The sequence below is a fragment of the Hyla sarda genome, chromosome 2 (assembly GCF_029499605.1).
Source record: "Hyla sarda isolate aHylSar1 chromosome 2, aHylSar1.hap1, whole genome shotgun sequence".
NCBI classification, from domain to species: domain Eukaryota; kingdom Metazoa; phylum Chordata; class Amphibia; order Anura; family Hylidae; genus Hyla; species Hyla sarda.
The window spans coordinates 196,514,958-196,538,367 of NC_079190.1; the positions used below are offsets into that span (position 1 = coordinate 196,514,958).

The 23,410-nt window shown below is 40.7% G+C and overlaps 1 protein-coding gene across 1 annotated transcript in view; it reads left to right on the forward strand.

Moving 5' to 3' along the window:
• SLC9A4 (solute carrier family 9 member A4) overlaps nt 1-23,410 on the forward strand; it is a 44,219-nt gene that overhangs the window by 15,898 nt on the left and 4,911 nt on the right. The window contains exons 2-10 of the mRNA XM_056560524.1: nt 794-1,053; nt 4,507-4,724; nt 18,825-19,027; nt 19,113-19,199; nt 20,148-20,218; nt 20,326-20,484; nt 20,838-20,937; nt 21,608-21,727; nt 22,114-22,198. Coding sequence (XP_056416499.1) covers nt 794-1,053; nt 4,507-4,724; nt 18,825-19,027; nt 19,113-19,199; nt 20,148-20,218; nt 20,326-20,484; nt 20,838-20,937; nt 21,608-21,727; nt 22,114-22,198 — 1,303 coding nt within the window. The remainder of the gene's footprint in view (nt 1-793; nt 1,054-4,506; nt 4,725-18,824; nt 19,028-19,112; nt 19,200-20,147; nt 20,219-20,325; nt 20,485-20,837; nt 20,938-21,607; nt 21,728-22,113; nt 22,199-23,410) is intronic.

A 23,410-nucleotide genomic window follows, 5' to 3' on the forward strand; every position in this document is an offset into this window, starting at 1 on the left:
ACACAGACAACTTTAGCTCTATTGATACCATTAATTTGCGGCTACCATAACTTTTTCGTAATTTTATTGACTTGGTCATACACATGACAGTATAGTTAACAACAAAAAGGTAGGATTGGTCTCTGGATTAACAACCCAGTTAGTATCCCAAAATAAGCTGTATTGTATGCATGGCTGATCGGTAGCAAAATCTGTAGCCATACAACACAAGATATAATTGGAGACATTAAAGGGGTACTCCCCTGGAAAACATTTTTTTTTAAATCAATTGGTGACAGAATGTTAAACAGATTTGTATATTACTTCTGTTAAAAAAATTGTTATCCTTCCTGTACATATCGGGTGTTGTATGCTCCACAGGAAGTTCTTTTCTTTTTGAATTTCCTTTCTGTTGACACCTCTGTCCATTTTAGGAACTGTCCAGAGTAGGCGCAAAGCCCCATAGCAAACCTATCCTCCTCTGGACAGATCTTAAAATGGACAAAGGTGTCAGCAGAGAGCACTGTGGTCAGACAGAAAGGAAATTCAAAAAGAAAATAACTTCCTGTGGATCATACAAAAGCTGATAAGTACAGGAAGGATTACTATTTTTTAATAGAAGCAATTTACAAAACTTTCTGGCACCAGTTGATAAAAATTTTTTTTTTCCAGTGGAGTACCCCTTTAAGTCACATTGCTATATTTGGAAATCTACTGAATTAATAAACCATAACAACCCCTATGCATATACATGTATATAAAACCCTTGTTTTCAGTAACTCACTGACCACTTAATCCAATCTTTTCCCTCTAGGTTCTTTATAACATTTTTATATCATTTACACACATGCACACCTATGAAGAAATTGAAGCCGTGGACGTTCTTGCTGGCATAGGGCGTTTTTTTATGGTTGGTATTGGAGGTGTGTTTTTTGGGATCATCTTTGGATTCCTATCAGCGTTCATCACTCGGTTCACCAGGAACATCACTTCTATTGAGCCTCTTCTTGTTTTCATGTTCAGCTACCTATCCTATCTATCAGCAGAAGCATTCTACCTCTCCGGAATCCTGGCGTGAGTATTACAATGGAATTTTGCAGCAAATCGTAAATTCTTACTCACTGTGATAAAAAGCTCTACCTAAAGTGTTTATATATTTTATAATACTATATTGTTATATTGTATGGACTATTTTTGCTTTTTTTATGTTTTTGAGATGCAAACCTCTGTTTTATGTCTCAAAAAAATCAATGTTATGTTATGCTACTCTTTTATTGACTTGCATTAAATTCAATGAGAAACTATTTGACAGTTCATATGTAGCTGAATTTTATGGTCGTAATTATACTAGCTGTTACAAAAACTATATGGTACAAATATTGGGTTATTTTCCATTCAAAATATGTCTGCTGTTGCACGTAAACGCTTCATGACAACTGAAAGTTGCAAGTAAAGACCTGATTTTATTTTCTCAAATGCCGTAAAACTGCTTGGTATGAGGTACATTTTTTTTTAAGTGGTATTTACTATTTTTTTTTTACTATGCAACATGCACAGTAGTTTACACCTCTGATTTGTTTGTGTAACTTGGTCTAAAAATTGCACCAGAAATTAACCATTTTCATCAGGAAAACATACATCCTTCTAGCCATGCTCCCTTTTTAGGACTTAAAGGGGTACTCCATCCCTAAGACATCTTATCCCCTATCCAAAGGATAGGGGATAAGATGTCTAATTGTGGGAGTCCCGCCGCTGGGGACCCCTGCAATCTTGCATGCAGCACCCACCTGTGGGAGCTGCATGCAGTGCTGCAGCCTTGGAGTCTGCCAGGTCACGACTATGGGGCTGGAGTATTGAGACGTCACAATTCTCCCCCCACAATGCAAGTCTAGGGGAGGGGGCGTGACGTCACACGGGGCGGAATCATGATGTCACGATCCTCCTGGCCCGTAGTCGTGACCCGACAGACTCGGAGGCTGCAGCGCTACGTGCAGCTCCCACAGGTGGGTGCTGCATGCGAGATTGCGGGGGTTCCCAGCGGCGACATCTTATCCCCTATCCTTTGGATAGGGGATAAGATGTCTTAGGGCGGGAGTACACCTTTAAACCTTCAGACATGTCACCCAACAGTGTACATTAATAGTAAATTGCATGTATCTGCTGCACCCTTAACGTTGACTTCCAAGAGAACAAATATGTGATCCATAAGGAATAGTATCTTCCCCTCATTGTGTGAACATAGCCTCAAGGTGACAAGATCACATGCTACATGTACACTAGTATTTTTGTTATTACAGTGTGGGAAACCTTTTTCTAATGGTCTCCCATTTAAGCTGTAACATTAGCTGTAGTAAACACATCATATTGATGTTGTGGTAGAACTAATATTTTCCTTTTATTTTGCCTTAACCTTTCAAAACAGACCACAAATTATTTCTTGCTTTTCATAATATTCCATCTTTCAGCCAGCAATGTAATTGTCACAAGTAACTGCCTCCTACATTGATACCTCTACATTATTTAAAGTATTTGATGGAGCATTTTCTCCACCAAGAAGAAAGATGCATAATATACAGTATAGTACAACTGTCACCAAGAATATGCTTGGGAAGCTACACACACACAGGGCACTAGGGCTTCACAAGCATATTCGGCATACCTTTATAAATAAATTAGACTGTTTAATACCTATGAAAAATCAGCTTTAGGGTAGGGTCATATGTTGCACATCCGCAGCGTATTTGATACTGCATATGAGCTACTGCCCGTCCCTAGATTGTGCCTCCAGCTGTGCCCTTGTGTCCAGCTCACAGTAGTAATACACCACTACGAGCAGACACAGAGGGAGCTGCAAGTTGTGCACTGATGCGCAGTTCTCCAGACATCGGGTCTGCTCCCCCTGTTACCTGAGCTAGGCTGAGAGTGGCTGCGATGTCTGGAGTACACTGTGCATGCACGCCTGTGACTCGCAGGTGTGACACCTCTGTGTCTGCTCGTAGTGGCGGATGGCTGCTGTGAGCAGGACACACAAGCACAGCTGGAGGCACTCTCTAGGGACAGACAGCAGTGTCTACACCGTCAAATACACTACAAATACCCTACCCTTATAATTCCTCGGTATGCTGGGCCAAAAGTAGTATAGACGGAGCCTGCTTGGGGGCTGCACGCTCTCTCCTGTTATGTCACGCAGTTGATTGACATAAAGGGCTTACTTGATTGACACACAGGGCCCTGCACTTGCAATGTCTGTCATTCAACAGCGTGACATAAGCAAAGAGAGGACTCCGTCTCTCAGACTGTTGGTCCGGCTCATGGGGGAATTAAAAAAGCTGTTTTTAGGTAAGTATAAAATAGTCAAATTTATCCTACCCTTCATTCCTGGAGGGTACTAGGGGTACTCCACCCCTAGACATCTTATCCCTTATCCAAGGATAGGGGATAAGATGTCTGATCACAGGGGGTTCCGCTGCTGGGGACCCCCGCGATCTCTCCTGCATCCCTCAGAGTCATCAGCTGTACAGAGGGTAGTTTGCCAAGTGGCTGATGACTCATAATACTGGAGCCGAAGTATCATGACTTCATGGCTCCACCCCTTGTGACATCCCGCCCCTTAATGTAAGTCTATGGGAGGGGCATGACCGCCATCACGCCCCCTCCCATAGACTTGCATTAAGGGGGTGGGATGTGACATCATAAAGGCGCAGGCCATGACAAACCACCAGCCCCTGTATCGTGAGTCATCAGCCACAGGGCTGCAGGAGAGATCACGGGGGTCCCCAGCAGTGGGACCCACGCGATCAGACATCTTATCCCCTATCCTTGGATAGGGATATGATGTCTAGGGGCGGAGTACCCCTTTAAGGCTTGATGTCTGGCCTGGTATCACAGCTGTAAACTTTGAAAACTCTCTGGAAATAAATTGAAGATTAAATGTGGAACTCAGCATTTAGAACATTTCAAAAATGTGAACAGTTAAAGGGGTACTCCACTGGGGGAAAAAAAATTAATCAACTGGTGCCAGAAAGTTAAACAGATTTGTAAATAACTTCTATTAAAAAGTCTTAATCCTTCCAGTACTTATCAACTGCTGTACACTACAGAGGAATTTATTTTCTTCTTTCAATTTCCTTTCTGCCTGACCACAGTACTCTCTGCTGACACCTCTGTCAGTATCAGGAACTGTCCAGAGAAGGATAGGTTTGCTATGGGGATTTGCTCCTGCTCTGGACAGTTTCTGATACGGGCAGAGGTGTCAGCAGAGAGCACTGTGGTCAGACAGAAAGGAAATTTAAAAAGAAAAGAACTTCCGGTGGATCATAACAGCAGCTGATAAGTACTGGAAGGATTAATATTGTTTAATAAAAGTAATTTAAAAATCTGTTCAACTTTCTGGCACCAGTTGATAAAAAAAAAAAATGTTTGCCAGTGAAGTACCCCTTTAAGAAATCAATACGCTGACATCTATACACAGGTTTAATGAATTTTCCATAGATACACAAAGATTTATTATTTTTTTATGCTCAACAGCATGACAGCCTGTGCAATGACCATGAAAAAATATATTGAAGAAAACATCTCAAAGAACTCAAGCACAACCATAAAATACTTCATGAAGATGATAAGCAGCGTGTGCGAGACTCTCATATTTATCTTCATGGGCGTTTCTACTGTAGGAAAAAATCATGAATGGAACTGGGCTTTTGTCAGCTTTACATTACTCTTCTGTCTCATTTGGCGAGCACTGAGTAAGATATTTCAAATTGTCTCTTTTTATATATGATACTTAGCAACAGGCTACAACTGAATTAACAAATGTTATAAAGTTGAATGACTTCGCAAATGCTTTGTTTGTGTTGTGTACTAACCTTGTGCTAGCCTTTTATGTGTTGGTCTTAAAAGGGAATGTGTCAATAGAAAATGTCCTATTAAGTAAATAAGGTTTTTATGTTAATTATATTTAGGACCATTGTATGTTGAAAATATTGAAACTTTTAAGTTATTGTCTCTTGAGGGGCCACTGTACAAATATAGATTATATAGGCTGATTCTTTTTGTTCTGTAAAGAATACCTCTCAGTCTTTGGGTATGTTCACACTCGTGGAACTCCGCAAAGTGAACATTAACATTAGTGTAAATGGGTCTTCCTTGAGACCCGTTCACACGGAGGAATTTTAGTGGCAGACAATTACACCGCTGAAATTGATCCGCGCAAAGAAAAACATGTTCATTCTTTTGTGCGGAAGTCCGTGAGCACTGCATAGCTGTCAATGGTGATGGCGCAGTGCTGGCGGTCCTACCGCCGAAGTATTTCAGGGGCAGCCATCAGATGGAATCTCTGCTCGAGGAATTCTGTGAACAGAGCTTCCGCAGTGTGAATGTACCCTTATGATTACAATAAAAAGTGAAACCATTTTATAGAATAGATAGGATCAGCTAATTCACAAAAAAAGTGATGGCTAATGCTCCCCCTCTTCTCCTCTATGGCCTCTGCAAAGGTTACATAGCATGTCTAGAAAACTATCCTATAAAAGTCAATAGGGTCCCCCTTTAGTCTATTGTACCTATGCCCATATTATCTTTGACTGCAAAGTTTATTGCATCCTTTAAATGTACATTGGATCTCACTACCTGCTCTACCTCTGTGGCAAAGCAGCTCATATCCATTACACAAGGTACTATAACTGCAGAGAACTGTCCTCAATTGAGTTCTGTACTGTAGCAGCAGAGGTGTTCTGGAATAATGAAGCGCTGGTTGCTGGATTCTCCCACAGACTCTCCAATACTATAAAATATATCATTTCAGCTAGAGATTTGCAGACTGAACTTTAGGAGCTAGTGTCTTTCAACATCCTCATTGACACTAGGTCCCAAGAGGGACCATTATTTCAGGAGCTCATGTGGAGGTTTCTTATCAAATTGGCACCTCAGTTTTCAACCCATCTGTGCCTTTCTCACCTCTTGGTTCAGAATCATTTGAAGGGGTTGAAACAGTGCAGCTCAGGTTCACCAATCTCTCCATGGAGGAGAAGGATTATTAGAGGAGGGAGGGGTTATGTCTTTATTGTGGCAATTTGGGCCAGTTGCTGAGATCATGCTTAACCCAGCCGGGAAACAACTGCATCTGAGGTTTTGCCAGGGATAGACCTTGGGTGGGCTTTCCTCATCCCCAGAGGTCCTCAAAGAAAACCCTATAATTATAATTATCCTCTCATGGGCTGGCCAATTCCTCTGTGGTTATGCAGGCCCTCGTAGATTCTGATGTTGCTAGCTATTTTGTGGGTGATGCCTTTGTAGCCAAAACTCTATTCCACTATAACTTTAATCCTTGTCTCTAGCCATTGAAGCAATTGATAGGTGCTCTCCACCAGGTGACCTTCCAGTTTCAGTTGATTTACTCTCCACATTTTCCTGTGGTGCTCAGTTATCCCTGGATAGAGACATATAATCCACGTTTTGACTGGCACACAGATGAAGTTTGGTCTTGATCCCCTCAGTGTGGTACCACATGTATACATAGGCCATTTAGTTTGCTTTGTACTTCCATTGTCTCTTCTCCTAAGGAATACCAGAAGTAGAGCAAAGTTTGTGATAAGGTATAGGTAGAGGACCTTCCTCTCCACTGGCCTTATGAGTCTGATATTGAGCTTCAAGTAGGTTACATACACTCAAAAGCCCAAGTCTACCCTCTGTCTGTGCAGAAAACCAACCATGGATGAGTATGTTGCAAATGTACTGTCCTTGGGGACTTCTTCAGCAGGGACTGGCTTATCTTTGTCAAGAAGATGGCAAACTGTGTCCCTGAATCAATTACTGGGGTTTAATTCCATTACTATTCAAAATGCATACCACATTCCTCTGATTAAAGAATTCTTTGACCACTTTAGGGGAGCAATGGTCTTTACCAACTTAGACTTAAGGGGAGCCTATAATATCATAAGATTCAAAGAAGGACATGAGTTAGAAATTACCTTCAACACCAGGAACAGGCATTCTGAATCACTTTTTGAGTTAAGTAATGCTCCTGCTGAATTTTTTAATGATGTCTTACGAGAAATGCTTCAGCAGTGTGTATAAGTATACCTGGATGACATCCTAATTCACTCATCATCCTTGGGGGACCACAAAGCGAATGTTAGCAGGGTACTATAAAGGTTGTAAGAGAATGGTCTCCACTACAAACTGAAAAAAATTGGAATACCACCAAATTCCAAGTCACTTTCCTAGGGTATCTGATTTCTAAGGAAGAGTTTGCTGGAGACCCACAACAGGTATCAGCAGGACTGCAGTAGCCCTGTCCTACTAATCTACAAAGTGTTTGAGCTTCTGTAACTACTACTGGAGGTTCATGCAGGGTTTTTCCCTCTATAGTAAAACCCATAATTGATATGAGCCACAAAGATGGCACTTCAAAAGTATTGTACCAAGTTGCGATAAAACCCATAAAATTGCTTTTGCACAGCTCCCACCCCAGCTCCCCTGTTTATATTCAAAATCAATGTGTTTGAGAAATAAGTGACAGAGTGCCCTCCTTTCTCATCGTCCTACCCAGGAGAGCCCATCACATCCTTGTAGATTTCTATTCAAGGAACTTTTCTCAGCCATATGCTTCTATGAAATTGGAGATAGAGCTGTTTGCCATAATTTTGTCCCTCAAGGAATGGTGGTGCTTGAAGGCACTACCATACATATTCTAATGCTTATGGTCCAAAAAACTTAATGTACTTCTGTGAGACCAAATGTTTATCTCTACTAGTGATGAGCAGCAGGGGCCATATTCGAATTTGCGATATTTCGTGAATATATTGACGATTATTTGTCCTTCGCTATGTTCGTTCCCTTTTTTCCCATGCAAAAATTCACATGCAAATTTTGTATACAAATTTTTATGAAAATTTTTCATGTGAAAAAAATGAATATTCGTTATTACGAATATATAGCACTATACTCTAAATATTCGTGAAATCGCGAAGTGCCTATATTCGCGATAAACATTTGCATAATGAATATTCATGCTCAACACTAATCTCTACAACAGGCTAGGTGGGCTCTCTTCCCTTTCTAATGATGTGGTCTTCTATCTTCCTGGCACTAAAACTTTAAAGCCAATGCTCTGTTTTGCCCAGATTGTCGCTGCTCAAAACACTGCTCATTGTGAAAAGTCCGGTAGGGGTGCTTTGTGCCTGAAAAACTCAGACTACGTCTGCTATGTATGTGTCATAATTTCAAAGCAGCTGTGCACTCCAGGATAAATTAGTTATTGTGGACCCTTTCATTCATATTCTAGTGGCCCAGTCTAAGAAAGTCTGATACAAAATGACTAGTAGAGAGCTTCGGTTGTGCACTAAGTATAGTTTGTACACCTATCACTGGATCTGCCTGGGTTTACTCTGGCCCGTGGCTCTATACTCCAGGGTCAACAATAGTCAGAACTTCCAAAATTAAAATGAACGGGGCCCTCAACCAGTTGTAGGTTTCTTAGACTTTATTAGATAAATTCAGTATTTTTACATGCAGAGGAGGATACATACAAAAAGACAGTTTGAGCAATACCTGGCGGCTACAGCCGTTTTATGCGCCACCACACACTTTTTCAGGTCAGAGGTATACATCAAAGCTTTCAGGTACGTGCCCAAAATGGGTCTGGGGTTACCATGTCTACATATAAACAAAATAAATACTTTAAAAAGAGTAATAACATTATGTTAAACTTGCAAATTTCAGGTCACTGCTATCCCCTCTGTGCGTCTCTTTTATCTGGACAATAACCTTTTTTTTTTGTTCCCAAATTAAACTTACAAAAGCAACTATTCCTGCATGGATAATTCCCTGTTGGCGATAGCTTGGTAAGGCACTTAGAGGGGGAGATTTATCAAAACCTGTCCAGAGGAAAAGTTGCCCATAGCAACCAATCAGATCGTTTTTTCATGTTCCAGAGGCCTCTTCAAAAATGAAAGAAGCAATCTGGTTGGTTGCTATGGGCAACTCAACAACTTTTCCTCAGGACAGGTTTTGATAAATCTCCCCCAAAGTGTGTGATTTTTTTAATCTTGATTTTTACTTTTATTAGTTTTTAAAACATCACCTATTGTTCTGCTTATATGGTGTATTTTTATGGGTTTTCTATTTGCTCCATTACTTAACAGAGGATATGCTTCTGATGTAAACCAACATCATTTATTGCCTGAAATAATTATGTGGTTTATGTTATTATTCCGAAATGTAAATATAAACCTTTTATATTAATTGTTATTAATTGGGGATTTCCCTAGCCTTGGTGCTGGAAAATATAGATTTTACTAAAGACAAGAGATGAGTATTATGCAAATTACTTTCTATTTACTACAGCAGCAGCAACCAATCACATTACAGAAAAAGAGAAAAAATTTATGAATATGTAAATGAGGTATAGATGGTCATCCAATCAGCTTATGGCATAGTTCATAAAACCGCTGAATTCAACTGTGACTTCTTCTTTCTTGATGCGAACTGTAACTCTGGAGAAGATAAAACTGTAATAACTTCTTAACAATAGGTCTGGAACACCTTGAAGGATTCATATAATAACAATCCAGAATTTAAGCTGAAAGAATAGGAAAAAACAGGGATGGGTTAATTGGGTGGGATAATACTCGTCTCTTGTCTTTAATAAAATCTATACTTTCCAGCACCAAGGCTAGGAAAATCCCCAATTTTATCACAAGACAAGAGATTCCTATTATGCAAGTTAAAAGCTGAAAAACAATCGTAATCAAATATAACATGTAAATAATATACAAGACATATATTGCGATTAAATAATAACCCTGGAGACATGAGGTTCTGGTCTGAAATAAAAATTAGGAAAAGTAGTTTCAGAGGACCAATCTGCAGCTTTGAGGATATCAGATAGGGCACCACCTTGTTGAAAAACTGTGGTAGACATAGCGCCTCTAGTGGAATGAGCGCCAAAGACAGTAGTATCAATGCCTGCTAAAGACATAGCATATTTAACCCATCTAGCTAAAGTTGGAGATTAAACTGGAAGATGAGGTCTAACATAAGTTAAAAGCTAGTCTAAGTGCGTCTAAAAATAGCAAACTGTACACCATGAGGAGAAAAAGTACGATGAGAAATATCTAAGGCCCTAACGTCTGAAACCCTTTTGAAGGATATAAGGCATATCAGAACTGTAAGTTTGATGGATAAACGTTTTAAGAATAGGAGAATGTGAACATCCCAGGTAAAATAATATTTGGGAGTAGGAGGAAGCTTGAAACGAATACCACAAAGCAATTTACTTATAAGAGGATGCTTGCCTATTGGTAAAAAATGTATGGGTTCGTGATAAAAAGATATGGTTGAACGATAGACGTTGATTGTATGGTAAGCTTTTCCTGAGTCAAAAGAATCAGATAAGAAATTTATAATGTGATTTAAAGGTGCATGTATGGGATCCAGATCCCGTTCCAAGCACCAATTACACCAGAATTTCCATGCAGAAAGATAGGCTTTCCTTGTACCAGAAGCCCAGGCTTCTGATAAGATGTTTTTAGCTGATTGTGAAAGTCCAAAATCAGGTCTTTCTGACCCAATCTGCACCAGGCTACTAGAGAGAGGATTCCTGATTGAATGAGAGGATCAGGAGATCCCTATGGATTGAGGAGAATGGAAGAATAGGACAGAAAAATTCTGGGAAAGTCGATCATCATGCTCAGAATGTGAGGAAACCATGTCTGAGTTGGCAACCATGGTGTTATCAGAATCAATGTGGATTTTTGAGCTTTCGCATGAAGCAGGACTCTTGGAATGAGAGTGAAGGGAGGAAATGCATGGAGCATTTTTGATGGCCATGTTTGAAGAAGAGCATTCATGTCCAGGGCTTTGGGATCCGGACGCCAACTGAAAAATCAAGGAATCTGATGATTCAATCGAGATGCGAAAAGGTCTAGGTATAACGGTCCCCAAAGAAGATCGAGTTTCTGAAAGATTTCTCGATCCAACATCCAATCGCTTGAATCGGCAAGATAACGGAAATTCCAATTTGCTACCAAATTGGAAATCCCAGGAAGATATTCTGCTTTGAGAATGATGTCCTTGTCTAGGCAGAAGTGCCAGAATTTCTTTGCAATGTCTGTTAAAAGTTTGGATTTTGTACCTCCTAGACAGTTCACATATTGGACCACTGAGATATTGTCCATCTTCAATAGAATGCAGCAATGAGATTTGTCCTTTGCAAAACTCTTTAGAGCGAAGGATGCTGCTAGTAGCTCCAAACAATTGTTGTGGTGGTGAGATTCTTCTATGGACCATTTGCCTCATGTGGATGAGGAGCGCATCTGTTGCCCCAGCCAAGGAGGCTGGCATCCGATTCTATGATGAGGTCTGGCATGGAATTGAAAAGCGTTTTCCCAAACCAAGCCTGAATGTGGTTCAACCACCAAAGGAGTTCTTGTCTGGTTCTGAATTTAAGGTAATTTTGTCCGAGTAACCTAAACCATAAATGTAATGCTTTCAGACGTTGGAGAGCTCTGTAGTGTAAGGGGGCCGGGAAAATGGCTTGAATGGAAGTGGACAAGAGGCCGACTATTCTTGCAATGGTTCTTAGAGAGATGAGGGACTTGTTTAATACAGAACGGATTTCTTTGCATATGGTTTTCAGTTTCCTTGAAGGAAGGCTTAACATGGCCGATTGTGTGTTGACCATGAAACCTAGAAATTCTACTTCTCTAGAAGGGGTGAGGATGGATTTTTTTGTAATTGATTACAAAAACCAAATTGGTTTGTAGAGCAAGGGTCCATTGCATGTGGCGATGAATGAGAGACCAAGAATCCGCCATGATGACGATGTCATCCAGATAAATAATTAGACTGACACCTCGACTCCGAAGGTGAGACACCACTGGTTTTAACAATTTTGTGAAGCACCAGGGGGCGGAGGATAGACCGAAGGGAAGGCTTAAAAATTGCCATTTTGCATTGTCCCATGTAAATTGGAAATAAGGTTGAGATTCCGGATGCATAGGCACCGTGAGGTAGGCATCTTTCAAGTCTGTTTTGACTAACCGCCTGCAGCCACACACAGGAGCCGGCCTGGGCAGATAATCATAGGTATTCCTATCCCGGACATCCCTGTGTCCCGAAAAATCTTTTCATAAGGATGTCCGCCGCTCACTTAACATTCCCCGGCATCCTCCTGCGGTCCGGTCTTCCGTTTCTATGGTTGTACGCACTGGACATCAGTGACTTCCTGTGCGTACAACCATAGAAGCAGAGGCGCGCAGGACCAGGAGGACCGCAGGAGGACGAGCGCCAACCGGGGCCTGGTGAGTGACTGGCCGTGATCCGGTCACCGCTCCCTGGTCCCGGCACCTACTGCTATGGTCCATAGGCCATAGCAGTAGATGGAGACCCGGGCCGGAGGAGCGGTGATCGGAACACTGTGGGGGCAGTACAGACATACAGCCTCCAGCCATACACTGTATATGGCTGGAAGCTGTATGTCTATTGGGGGAAGCTGCCAATCTAATGTGGGGGAACTGCCTACAAATGTGGGGGGAGCTGCCTACTATTGTGGGGAAACTGCTGACCTAATGTGGGGGGAGCGGCCTACAAATGTGGGGGGGCTGCCTACAAATGTGGGGGGAAATGCTGACCACAAATGTGGGGGAGCTGCTACTAATGTGGGGGAGCTGCCTACTAATGTGGGGGAGCTGCCTACTAATGTGGGGGAGCTGCCTACTAATCCCGACCTAATGTGGGGGAGCTGCCAACCTAATGTGGGGGAGCTGCCGACCTAATGTGGGGGAGCTAGCAACCTAATATGGGGGAGCTAGCAACCTAATGTGGGGGAGCTAGCAACCTAATGTGGGGGAGCTATACTTCCTACCTAATGTGGGGGAGCTAGCAACCTAATGTGGGGGAGCTATACTTCCTACCTAATGTGGGGGAACATGCTGCCTACCTAATGTGGGGGGAAATACAAGGTACTGTACATCGCGGTAGGAGGGGTAGTCTTATATGGCGAGTATATCCCAAACTCTATATTTTAACTGTAGAAGTTGGGGATTGTCTTATACGCCCAGTCGTCTTATACGCCGGCATATATGGTATAAAATTCTTGGAACATAGTTCTTTGTCTTGGTTGGAAAAATGAATGGGATGAGGCATCTCCCATTGAATTGGAGGAGTATAAAATTCTATCTAATATTCTGTGATTGTGTTTAGCACCCAAGAATCTGATGTTAGAATAGACCAATTTTGGAAAAAATGGGTTAATCTGCCTCCCAGAGGAAATTGAGATTCTAGAGAAAGAAAAAGACTTACCTGAAGAAGGTCGAGATCTGGGATATCCTCGCTGACCTCTGGCCCTCCAAGGACGACCTCTGGGTGGGAAGAAGGGGGTTGGTTGTTGAAAGGTAGGTGTTTGATGGCTGCGGTCATATAATGAAGAACCTTTGTAGGATCTTCGATCCAAAATCTGGCGGCCGGGAAAGTGGCTCCTGCCTCTCCCAGCCCTGCCAAAAACCTTGGGGTTGAAGACTTTCTTCATGGAGGTTTGTGCCTTTTCCAAAGAAGAAAATAAGTTAAGATACTTATTTAGCTCCTTTACAAAACAGTCTCTAAATAAAAAGCCTTCGGTGGAGGTAGAGGGTTCAGATTGGGCTAAATTGACCAATTGTGGGTCAAGCCCGAGTAAGACAGATATTCTGCGCTCACAATTAAGAGCTGCATTAGCATTGCCTAATAAACAGCTCAGAGGAGACGGACTCCTCAGTCATGTTCAAAATTTTAGTAATAGGTTTGGCCTTGGGCATTCCGCTCGTAACATGTTTCTAGAATTTTTATCTAGGGGATTATTTATCCAGTATTCCAGAAATGTGGCAACTTGTGGATGAGGGAGCCATTCAACTGAACAAGGGTGTTTAATGCTCTCTGGGTGAAAAATTCCCCAGTGCTATCCTGTATCAAAGAAGTTGGATCCTCAGTTGAAACTGAGATATCTAAATCATCATCAGAGTCCTCTATACAGACATAGTATTCACCTTCTGACGAATCAGAAGAGTTGTCAGAGGAAGAGCTTGAAGTGACAAAGGAATCTGGTTTCTTCCTATTGGAAGCTTTCTTTGTCCATACATTATGCACTTCCTCTCGGGCTGAGGGTTTTGGATGTACTTTTGCAGCATCAGTATTTTAATTGCATGAAAGTTGCAATGTATCTTCACCGGTCTTTTTACTGTGTTTTGGGGTTATTTTTGATTGAAGAACAGAAGGGTTAATTTCAATAAAATTCCTTTTTTGAGTGGCTTTGCCTGATTTTTTAAAACCCTGGGCAAGCTTTGCCGCTGAGTCCTCAGCAGACCATAACTTATCTGAAGGGGTAGAAGGCAATAATTGTACAGGGTGGGCCATTTATATGGATACACCTTAATAAAATGGGAATGGTTGGTAATATTAACTTCCTGTTTGTGGCACATGAGTATATGTGAGGGGGGAAACTTTTCAAGATGGGTGGTGACCGTGGCGGCCTTTTTGAAGTCGGCCATTTTGAATCCAACTTTGTTTTTTTCAATAGGAAGAGGGTCATGTGACACATCAAACTTATTGGGAATTTCAGAAGAAAAACAATGATTTGCTATGTTTTAACGTAACTTTATTCTTTCATGAGTTATTTACAATTTTCTGACCACTTATAAAATGTGTTCAATGTGCTGCCCATTGTGTTGGATTGTCAATGCAACCCTCTTCTCCCACTCTTCACACACTGATAGCAACACCGCAGGAGAAATGCTAGCACAGGCTTCCAGTATCCATAGTTTCAGGTGCTGCAGAATGGGCAAAACAAAAATTGGAACAGGACCCTCAGTTTACGCAGAAGATTTTGTTCAGTGATGAGGCAAACTTTTATGTGAATGGTGAAGTTAACAAATAAAACCACCGCTATTGGTCTGACACTAACCCACATTGGATAGATCCCTCCAAGACTGTTGGAACACAAAAATTGATGGTTTGGTGTGGTATATGGGGTACAAAGATAGTGGGGCCATTCTTCATCAATGGAAACCTCAAGGCCACTGGATATGCGAAATTGCTACATGATGATGTGTTTCCCTCTTTTTGCACTGAAGCTGGCACGTTCCCTGTGTTTTTCCAGCAAGATGGTGCACTATCACATTATGGGTGTCAAGTCCGAGCATTAATAGATGAACAGTTTCCTGGAAAGTGGATTGGTCGTCGTGGGCCAGTTGAATGGCCCCCAAGGTCTCCAGATCTGACCCCCTTAGACTTTTAGCTTTTGGGTCATCTGAAGGCAATTGTCTATGCTGTGAAGATACGAGATGTGCAGCACCTGAAACCATCCATATAAATGGCCCACCCTATATATGAAGCGATAGAAAAAAAGTTTCCTTATCTGTTGTTGCCACTGGCACCAGCAAGAAAGAGGAAGTCACAGATGAATTCAATGGTTTTATGAACTATGCCACAAGCTGATTGGATGACCGTCTATACCTAATCTACATATTCATAATTTTTTTTCTCTTTTTCTGTAACATGATTGGTTGCTGCTGCAGTAGTAAATAGAAAGCAATTCGCATAATAGGAGTCTCTTGTGTCGTGATAAAATTCTGGATTTACTATAGTAACAGGAGGGGAGACACTGCAGGAGAGCCCCCATGTCACTGAGGGACTCAACCTGACAGGGCCTAAGTGTAGTGCAGGACCATGTCCTGTACTGGGACATTAAACATTATGCGGATGGAAACTATGGAAATGAATGAGGGGATTCTTGGAGATCTTCTTTTTTCTTGGAATCCTGAGGTGACCAAGCTAGCACCAACAAGGAATTATCCCCGCAGGAATTGTTCCTTTAGTAAATTGAACCCCTCAAGTACGAAGGGCGAACAGGTACACCCTTGCGTCCTGGTACTTAAGGACAGAGGGCATACCTGTATGCCCTTGTCCCATTACCAGGGTTTGAAGCATGCTTCATACCTGATGGGTCCCAGTTGCTATGAACAGCCAGGGCCTACGGTTAATGCTGAGCATCACCGATCATGCCGTTGCCCGGCATTAACCCTTTAGACACCACAATCGAAGTTGATTGCGGCATATAAAATGTGAGGTTAATTCTACCAGTTAGTTCAAAATCACGGGTCCTATTCAGCTTGGTGGATGGCAGGAGGGCTCTTACCTGCCTCCTCGCCGTCCAATCGGTCCTCTGCTGCTCCTAGCCAGCTATGGCAGGCTAGAGCAGCAGAGCACCAATAACACTGATCAATGCTATGCTATGGCAAAGCATTGAACAGTGTATGCAATCAAAATTTCATGTTATAGCCCCCTATTGGGACTATAAAAATAATTAAAATGTGTATAAAAAAAGAGTTCATAAAAGTAAATTAACCCCTTCCTTAATAAAAGTTTATATTACCCACCTTTTCCCATTTTAAAAAAATAAAATAATGTAATAAAAAATAAACATAATCATATATGGTACAGCCGCATGCGTAAATATTCAAATTATTAAAATATAAGGTCAGTTAAGCTGCGCGGTCGATGGCGTACACAAAAAAAACACCAAAGACAAAATTGTGCATTTTTGGTCACTTCTTATAACATAAAAAACTGATAAATGGATGAAAACTACAGATCACAGTGCGTAGGGGTTATAGGGGTTAGAAGATGACAATTTTAAACATACACATATTGGTGAAAAGTAGTAATATAAAATCTACATAAATTGGGTATCCTTGTAATCTTATGGACCTACAGAATAAAGTTAAGGTCTCATTTTTTTCTTAAAAGTACAATACGTGGAAACAGAAGCCCCATAAAGTTGCAAAATGGCCGGATTTTATTTATTTTTTTTCAATTTCACCCCACAATTTTTTTTTTATTGTTTTGCCATAGATTTTGTGGTGAAATGATTGATGTCATAATAAAGTACAATTGGTGATGTTAAAAACAAGCCCTTAGGTCTGTAGGTGCAAAATTGAAAGCATTATGATTTTTAGAAGGGGAGGAGGAAAAAACAAAAGTGCAAAAACAAAAGTGGGCCTGGTCCTTAAAGGGGTACTCTGCTCCTAGACATCTTATCCCCTACCCAAAGGATAGGGGATAAGATGTCTGATCGCAGGAGTCCCGCCGCTGGGACCCCCTGTGATCCCCCTGCAGCACCCAACGTTCGTTTAATGACAGCCCATTTTAGCAACCCCATTTTAGCATTAAAGGGGTACTTCACTCCTAGACATCGGGATAAGATGTCTAGGGGTGAAGTACCTCTTTAACCCCTTAAAGGGGTACTCCGGCACTAAGACATCTTATCCCCTTTCCAAAGGATAGGGGATAAGATGCCTGATCACAGGGGTCCCGCCGCTGGGGACCCCCGTGATCTTCCACGCCGCATCCCATTAGAATCAGCCCCCGGAGCGTGCTCGCTCTGGGTCTGATACTGGCGATCACGGGGACGGAGCATAGTGACGTCATGGCTCTGCCCCCGTGTGACGTCACGCTCCACCCCCTCAATAAAAGCCTATGGGAGGGGGCGTGACAGCTGTCACAAAATGTAAAAAAGAATGCCATTTTGTAACTTTTGGGGGCTTCCGTTTCTACGCAGTGCATTTTTCGGTAAAAATGATACCTTCTCTTTATTCTGTATGTCTATACAGTTAAAATGATACCCTACTTATATAGGTTTGGTTTTGTCGTACTTCTGAAAAAAAATCATAACTACATGCAGGAAAATGTATACGTTTAAAATTGTCATCTTCTGACCCCCATAACTTTTTTATTTTTCCGCCTACTGGTCGGTATGAGGGCTAATTTTTTGTGCCGTGATCTGAAGCTTTTATCTGTACCATTTTTGTATTGATCAGACTTTTTGATCGCTTTTTATTCATTTTTTCATTATTTAAAAGTTTGGACATTTCCGCACGCGGTGATATCACATTATATCACATGTTTTATCACATTATATCACATGTTTATTTTTATTTGCACATTTTTTTTTAAATGGGAAAAGGGGGGTGATTCTTACTTTTATTAGGGAAGGGGTTAAATGATCTTTAATTAACTTTTTTTTACACTTTTTTTTGCAGTGTTATAGCTTCCTCTAGTGGCTATAGCACTGCACATACTGATCTTATACACAGATCAGCCCCATGCATTAACATGGCGATGATCAATGTTATCGGTGGTCGATTGCTCAAGCCTGGATTTCAGGCTTGGAGCAATAATTCGCATATCAGACGCGATGCAGGCAGGTAAGGTAATGTCAAATTTTTTGTCAATTAGCCACCGGGACTGACCCGCTATGACGCGGGGTCACGGCGTGACCCTGCGTTATATACCGGGACCGTGCACAGGGTGTACAGGTACGCCCTGCGTCCTTAAGAGGTTAAGGCTAAAATGGGCTTGGTCCTTACAAGATTAATTTGGCTACAAAAAAACTTTCACTCTGGGGGTGTCACTCACAACATCAAACAACTCATTACTTGCAAAAACACCTTGTGGTATATTTATTGACTTGTCTATACATTTTTTTAATGTGGGCAAAGCTATCAGACAATTGTTTGTTTTAATTCGTGAACACTTCAGGTCTGACAGAATGGTCTTTCCGCTAGCGTAATTCCGCAAGCCAAAATTCAAAAGTGTGAATTGGAATGCGGAACCCATAGAAGTCTATGGGCTTTGATTTGAGGCAGAATTCGGCAAACGGAAATTCTGCCATGTGAATAGACCCTATGGGTTCCATGAATATTAAAATTGAAGCAATTAAAAATTTATAAATATCACAAATCTATATATTGTGTGTCAATATTATCCTTTAGATTACTTTACTGTCAATTTTTTTTCTCTTTTTTACAATGTAGGTGTTTTACTTTTGTTCTCTGTCATAAATCGTTTTCGGACATATCCATTCAGTTTTAAGGACCAATTCATCATTGCCTACAGTGGTTTACGTGGAGCCAGTAGCTTTTCACTTGTGTTTTTGCTGCCGGTGCTATTATTTCCACGGAAAAAAATGTTTATCACTTCAACGATTGTAGTTATTTACTTTACAGTGTTTGTTATGGTAAGGTTGGTACATTAATATCTATAGATACATACAATATATAAATATAATATGCAATAAACAATGTATGTTTATTTAAATACAGGGAATAACAATTGGACCGTTGGTTAGATTTCTAAATGTGAAAAGAACATCCCGAGAAGAAACAATTAACCAAGAGATTCACACACGAGTAAGTATAGGAAAATGACCATTTAAAATAAAATTTTATATAGTACAGTTACAAAGGTCCTGGGATGCTGTTTAGAACCTTCCATTTTTCTTGATCATCATGAGATGTTTCTACTCCTTATTTGGAGTCACCTTTGGTACATTCACATTCATTGTTTCTGTGGACACCATAAATCTGGATTTTCATGGCAGAAATTTCTGGTGCAAAAAATTTCACCATGTGAACAGTGTAGCCAATTAAAATCAATGGGACTCTGCTGCAGAAAGGAATATTTCCGCAGAATTCAACTCTGAACATGGCCTTACTTTTTTTGGTGAGCATTATCCTGCTGAAAAGTGCCAATTGGAAGTCCTGTCCTTAGAAGCAACACATTTGGCTGCAGAATGTCTTGCACATATCGCCGAACTATTAGTTTCCCTTGTACCCCGATTAGAGCTGACTGATGGCTCTCCAGAGGATCACACCAGCAGTGTGTTGCTCCACAAGGCAAGATTAAGGCACTCACCACGAGGTCTCCATATTCAACCCCAACTGTCAATGGATCCCAAGCAGAACCTAGATTTGTGCATGTGAACTTGGGAAAATGCCTTTGAGGGCATCATAGCAGCATTATCTAGCAGTCAACAATCTCTCAAGAGGTACACTTCCCCAAAGTAGCCTCTGAGAGCCTTTTTATTGTCCAGTGGGCAAAGCTCTTTTATGCTTTCTTGTGGCAAGACCCAGTGTCTTATTAGACCACACCTGTAATCATTTACAATATCTACCTTTGACATAACTCCCAAATTTTTAAATCTGACTTTTGTATCTGGGTGCTTTTTTTTTTTTTTTTTGTCAATGAATGTAAATCTCTTTTTGATTCATGTATCATCTCATGATACCTCGATCCCAGGGTTTCTTGAGATTACTATGTTAATAATGTGTTTCTACAACCTTTTTCTTACTTGTTAGCTAATGGATCACCTGAAAACGGGAATTACAGATATATGTGGCCACTGGGGACATTATCAAATGAGGGAGAAGTAAGTATTTTGTTTAATATAGAAAGCAGTATTAGACACATAAGAGGAGAGAGAAAATCGACAATTCATTTTTGGCAAAAAATATCAGAGATAAATTTGCGTTTCAGGTTTAAAAAAGTTGACCACAAGATTTTGCGAAAAGCTCTCATTCGTGAAAATCAGCCTAAATCCCGTATTGTTGATCTCCACAAAAAGCTTGAAATTAAACAAGCCATTGAAATGACAAAGTTTGGTATAAACAGAGATATTTCACAGACATCATTACAGTAAGTGTTTTTTTCAGTTGTTGGATGAATTCCCCATAGCAGTGTCATACTACCGGAAACTGTAATACAGCACAAACAAATGTTCCTAAGCCATAGAATGGGTTTACCACTAGTTGTACCTAATACATAAGGAACATTCTATAATACATATTCGGGGAATTAAACCGGATTCACATGGATGTATTAAGAACACATTTTTGCATCCATATTATGGTCTCAAGTCCCAACCTGACCACAAATCTGACACATAGGTTTCAGTTGGGATCTTCAGACACGGATTCTTCTTGGCTACTTTAAGTTAGTGGGCCTGAATAGGTACAAGCATAATACTTTCATACTTTCATCATTTGTAGAAATTTTAGAAAAGGAAAGCTGGCAAGAACACATTCATCAGAAGAAATTGTACAGATGAAGGACATATTATCAAATAGCCTATACCGCGTGCGTCAAAGGGTAAGGTACAACTTATTCAACAACTTTGTTCATAACAATAAGTATCTAAATACAGTAATGTACAATTCTAAATATGTTATAAGAAACTGTTAAAGTAGCCCATAGCAGCCAGTCTAACTTACTAGAAACATAAAAACTGAAATCGCATTGGTTGCTATGGGAAAAAGTTTCTTTTTATGCAGTGCTCAAACTAATGTCACATACATACAGCAGAACCATGTGTAAGGGGGCTTTAGAGGAGCACATTCAGAGGGAGATTATTCCAACTTGTGCAGAGGAAGTCGGCCATTTGCCCATAGCAACCAATCAGATTGCTTCTTTCATTTTTGAAAAGGCCTCTGAAAAATAAATGAAGCAATCTGATTGGTTGCTATGGGCAACTGGTCAACTTTTCCTTAGCACAGGTCTTGATCAATTTCCCTCTAAATCCCTATGACATACTATGGAGCCAGCCATGTGCCGTCTTGTTCCATATAGAGTTATATATTATAAGAATAGCAGTGTAATACTACATCTGATGAAGCATGCCACATTTATATGGTTCCAAGTTGATGTCTACTGTATTACAGATTCACACAATGCTACACCAAAAAGTTGCCAGGCCGGTCACAAATTCAGGTTCCATATATATGAATAAATATTTATCTTTCTCTTCCTCCCATTATTCTAGACATCTTCTTATGTCAAATACAATTTACCAAAAGATGACAGTGAGAGGCAAAACAGGGAAATACTTATCCGCCGTTTTTCAAGCATCAAAAAAGGCAGCAGCCTCCCATGGGAGAGACAGGTAAATGGTATACAAGAGTAATGCTGAATGTTCTTATTTATGTATTCATATAGATGTGTAGTTTATTAAAACAAGAAGTGTGCATAGCGTTTGGTCCATCAGGACTACCCATGCCCCCCACACTCATATAACGACAAAATTGTATTTGACATGTTATAGGTTGCCATGACCATCACAATTCTTATTTTCACTTAAACAATTGGGGATGGAAGTGATTGGTAATTCTAAGACATTTGGACTTACTAACTAGAAGATTATTGTGCTTTGAAGGCCCACATATTAAAATATTGATATGACACTATGTAATGTTAGTACTTACCTACTATTACTATATAATGTTTGAGAAAAACTACACATTTTTTTTAAACTTATTTCTTTCTTAATAGACAGATGCACAGAATGTCCGCTATTTATCACTGCCTCATGACTGTTATAAACCAGGGGAGTACTTCAAGCAAGAGTCCTTTCTAGGTAATATATCTGTATAGAAAAAATATAGCCAAGGATGAGCAAATCGAATCTGACGAATCCGAATTCGTTACGAAGTTCAGGAAAAATTGGATTTGCAATGAATCCGTAATTTGATCACGCAAATCGCTTCATTAAACTCCATCTACGCTCCAGGGCATCTAAAATGGCGGATCAACATGTGACGACATGGGGCAAGGAATCCTGGGAAGGCGGAAACAATGGTTGGTGGGATGACTCTGAATCACATGCAGCCTATCAGCAGCCAGCCATCCCTGTGATGTCACAGCCCTATATAATGGGCAGCCATCTTGTGGCCACTCATATCAGCATTCTATTGCAGAGAGAGGGGCAGATAGCAGTATGTTGCAACGAAAAGCTTTTTTACAGCAGCGATTCACCTCAAGTCCAAATCCAGCCTAGAAGCACTGAAAGGGAATGGAGTGAGATTGAGAGAGAAAGTGCAATTTTGGGTGTAGTACACAGCCACTGTGTGTTGCAGCATTGGTGTGTACAACAACTGAAAAGCTAATAGTAGCCAGCCAGTAAGGGTGAGCAGAGCACTAAAAGCGTATTGTCCTCTATTAATTGTAAGGGTGTGTTCACACTGCCGTCTGTCCCCTGCTTGTAAACTGATTACAAACGGTTGTAAAATAATCCCTTTGATGTCAATTAGATTTTTTTTACAATCCTTTCTCATCCATTTGCACCCCTCTGCGCTCATTTCCATAATGACGGTGCATGCAGTATTTTTTCTCCCGTCAAAAAAAACGGTTACAGTAAATCTAACATTGGAGTCTATGGAAAACGGATGAGCTTTTAATGTCATCCGTTTGCATCCATTTTTCAATCCGTTTTTGATCCATCTTTACTTCTGAGCATGCCCAGAACAGGAAAAAAAAAATTGGGGGGGTTTATTAACTGAACAATAACAGATCTAAACGGATACAAATGGATAACATCCGTTTGCATCCATTGTTTTCCATTCTTTTTTAAATCTGTTGTTATTTTTGACGGGAGAAAAACGGGACGGGTCTAGATGGCCATGTGAACGCAGCCTAACCTGTGCGTACATCTAAGTGGTGTACCATTTTGTTCCTGTTAAAGTCTCACAGACCTAGTTACTGTGAAAGGCCAGCCAAAAGTACACACCTGCTGATGTTGTAGACAAATACTGTTTTAAGCGTATTGGAGCGCATAGTACTCCCCTCATAA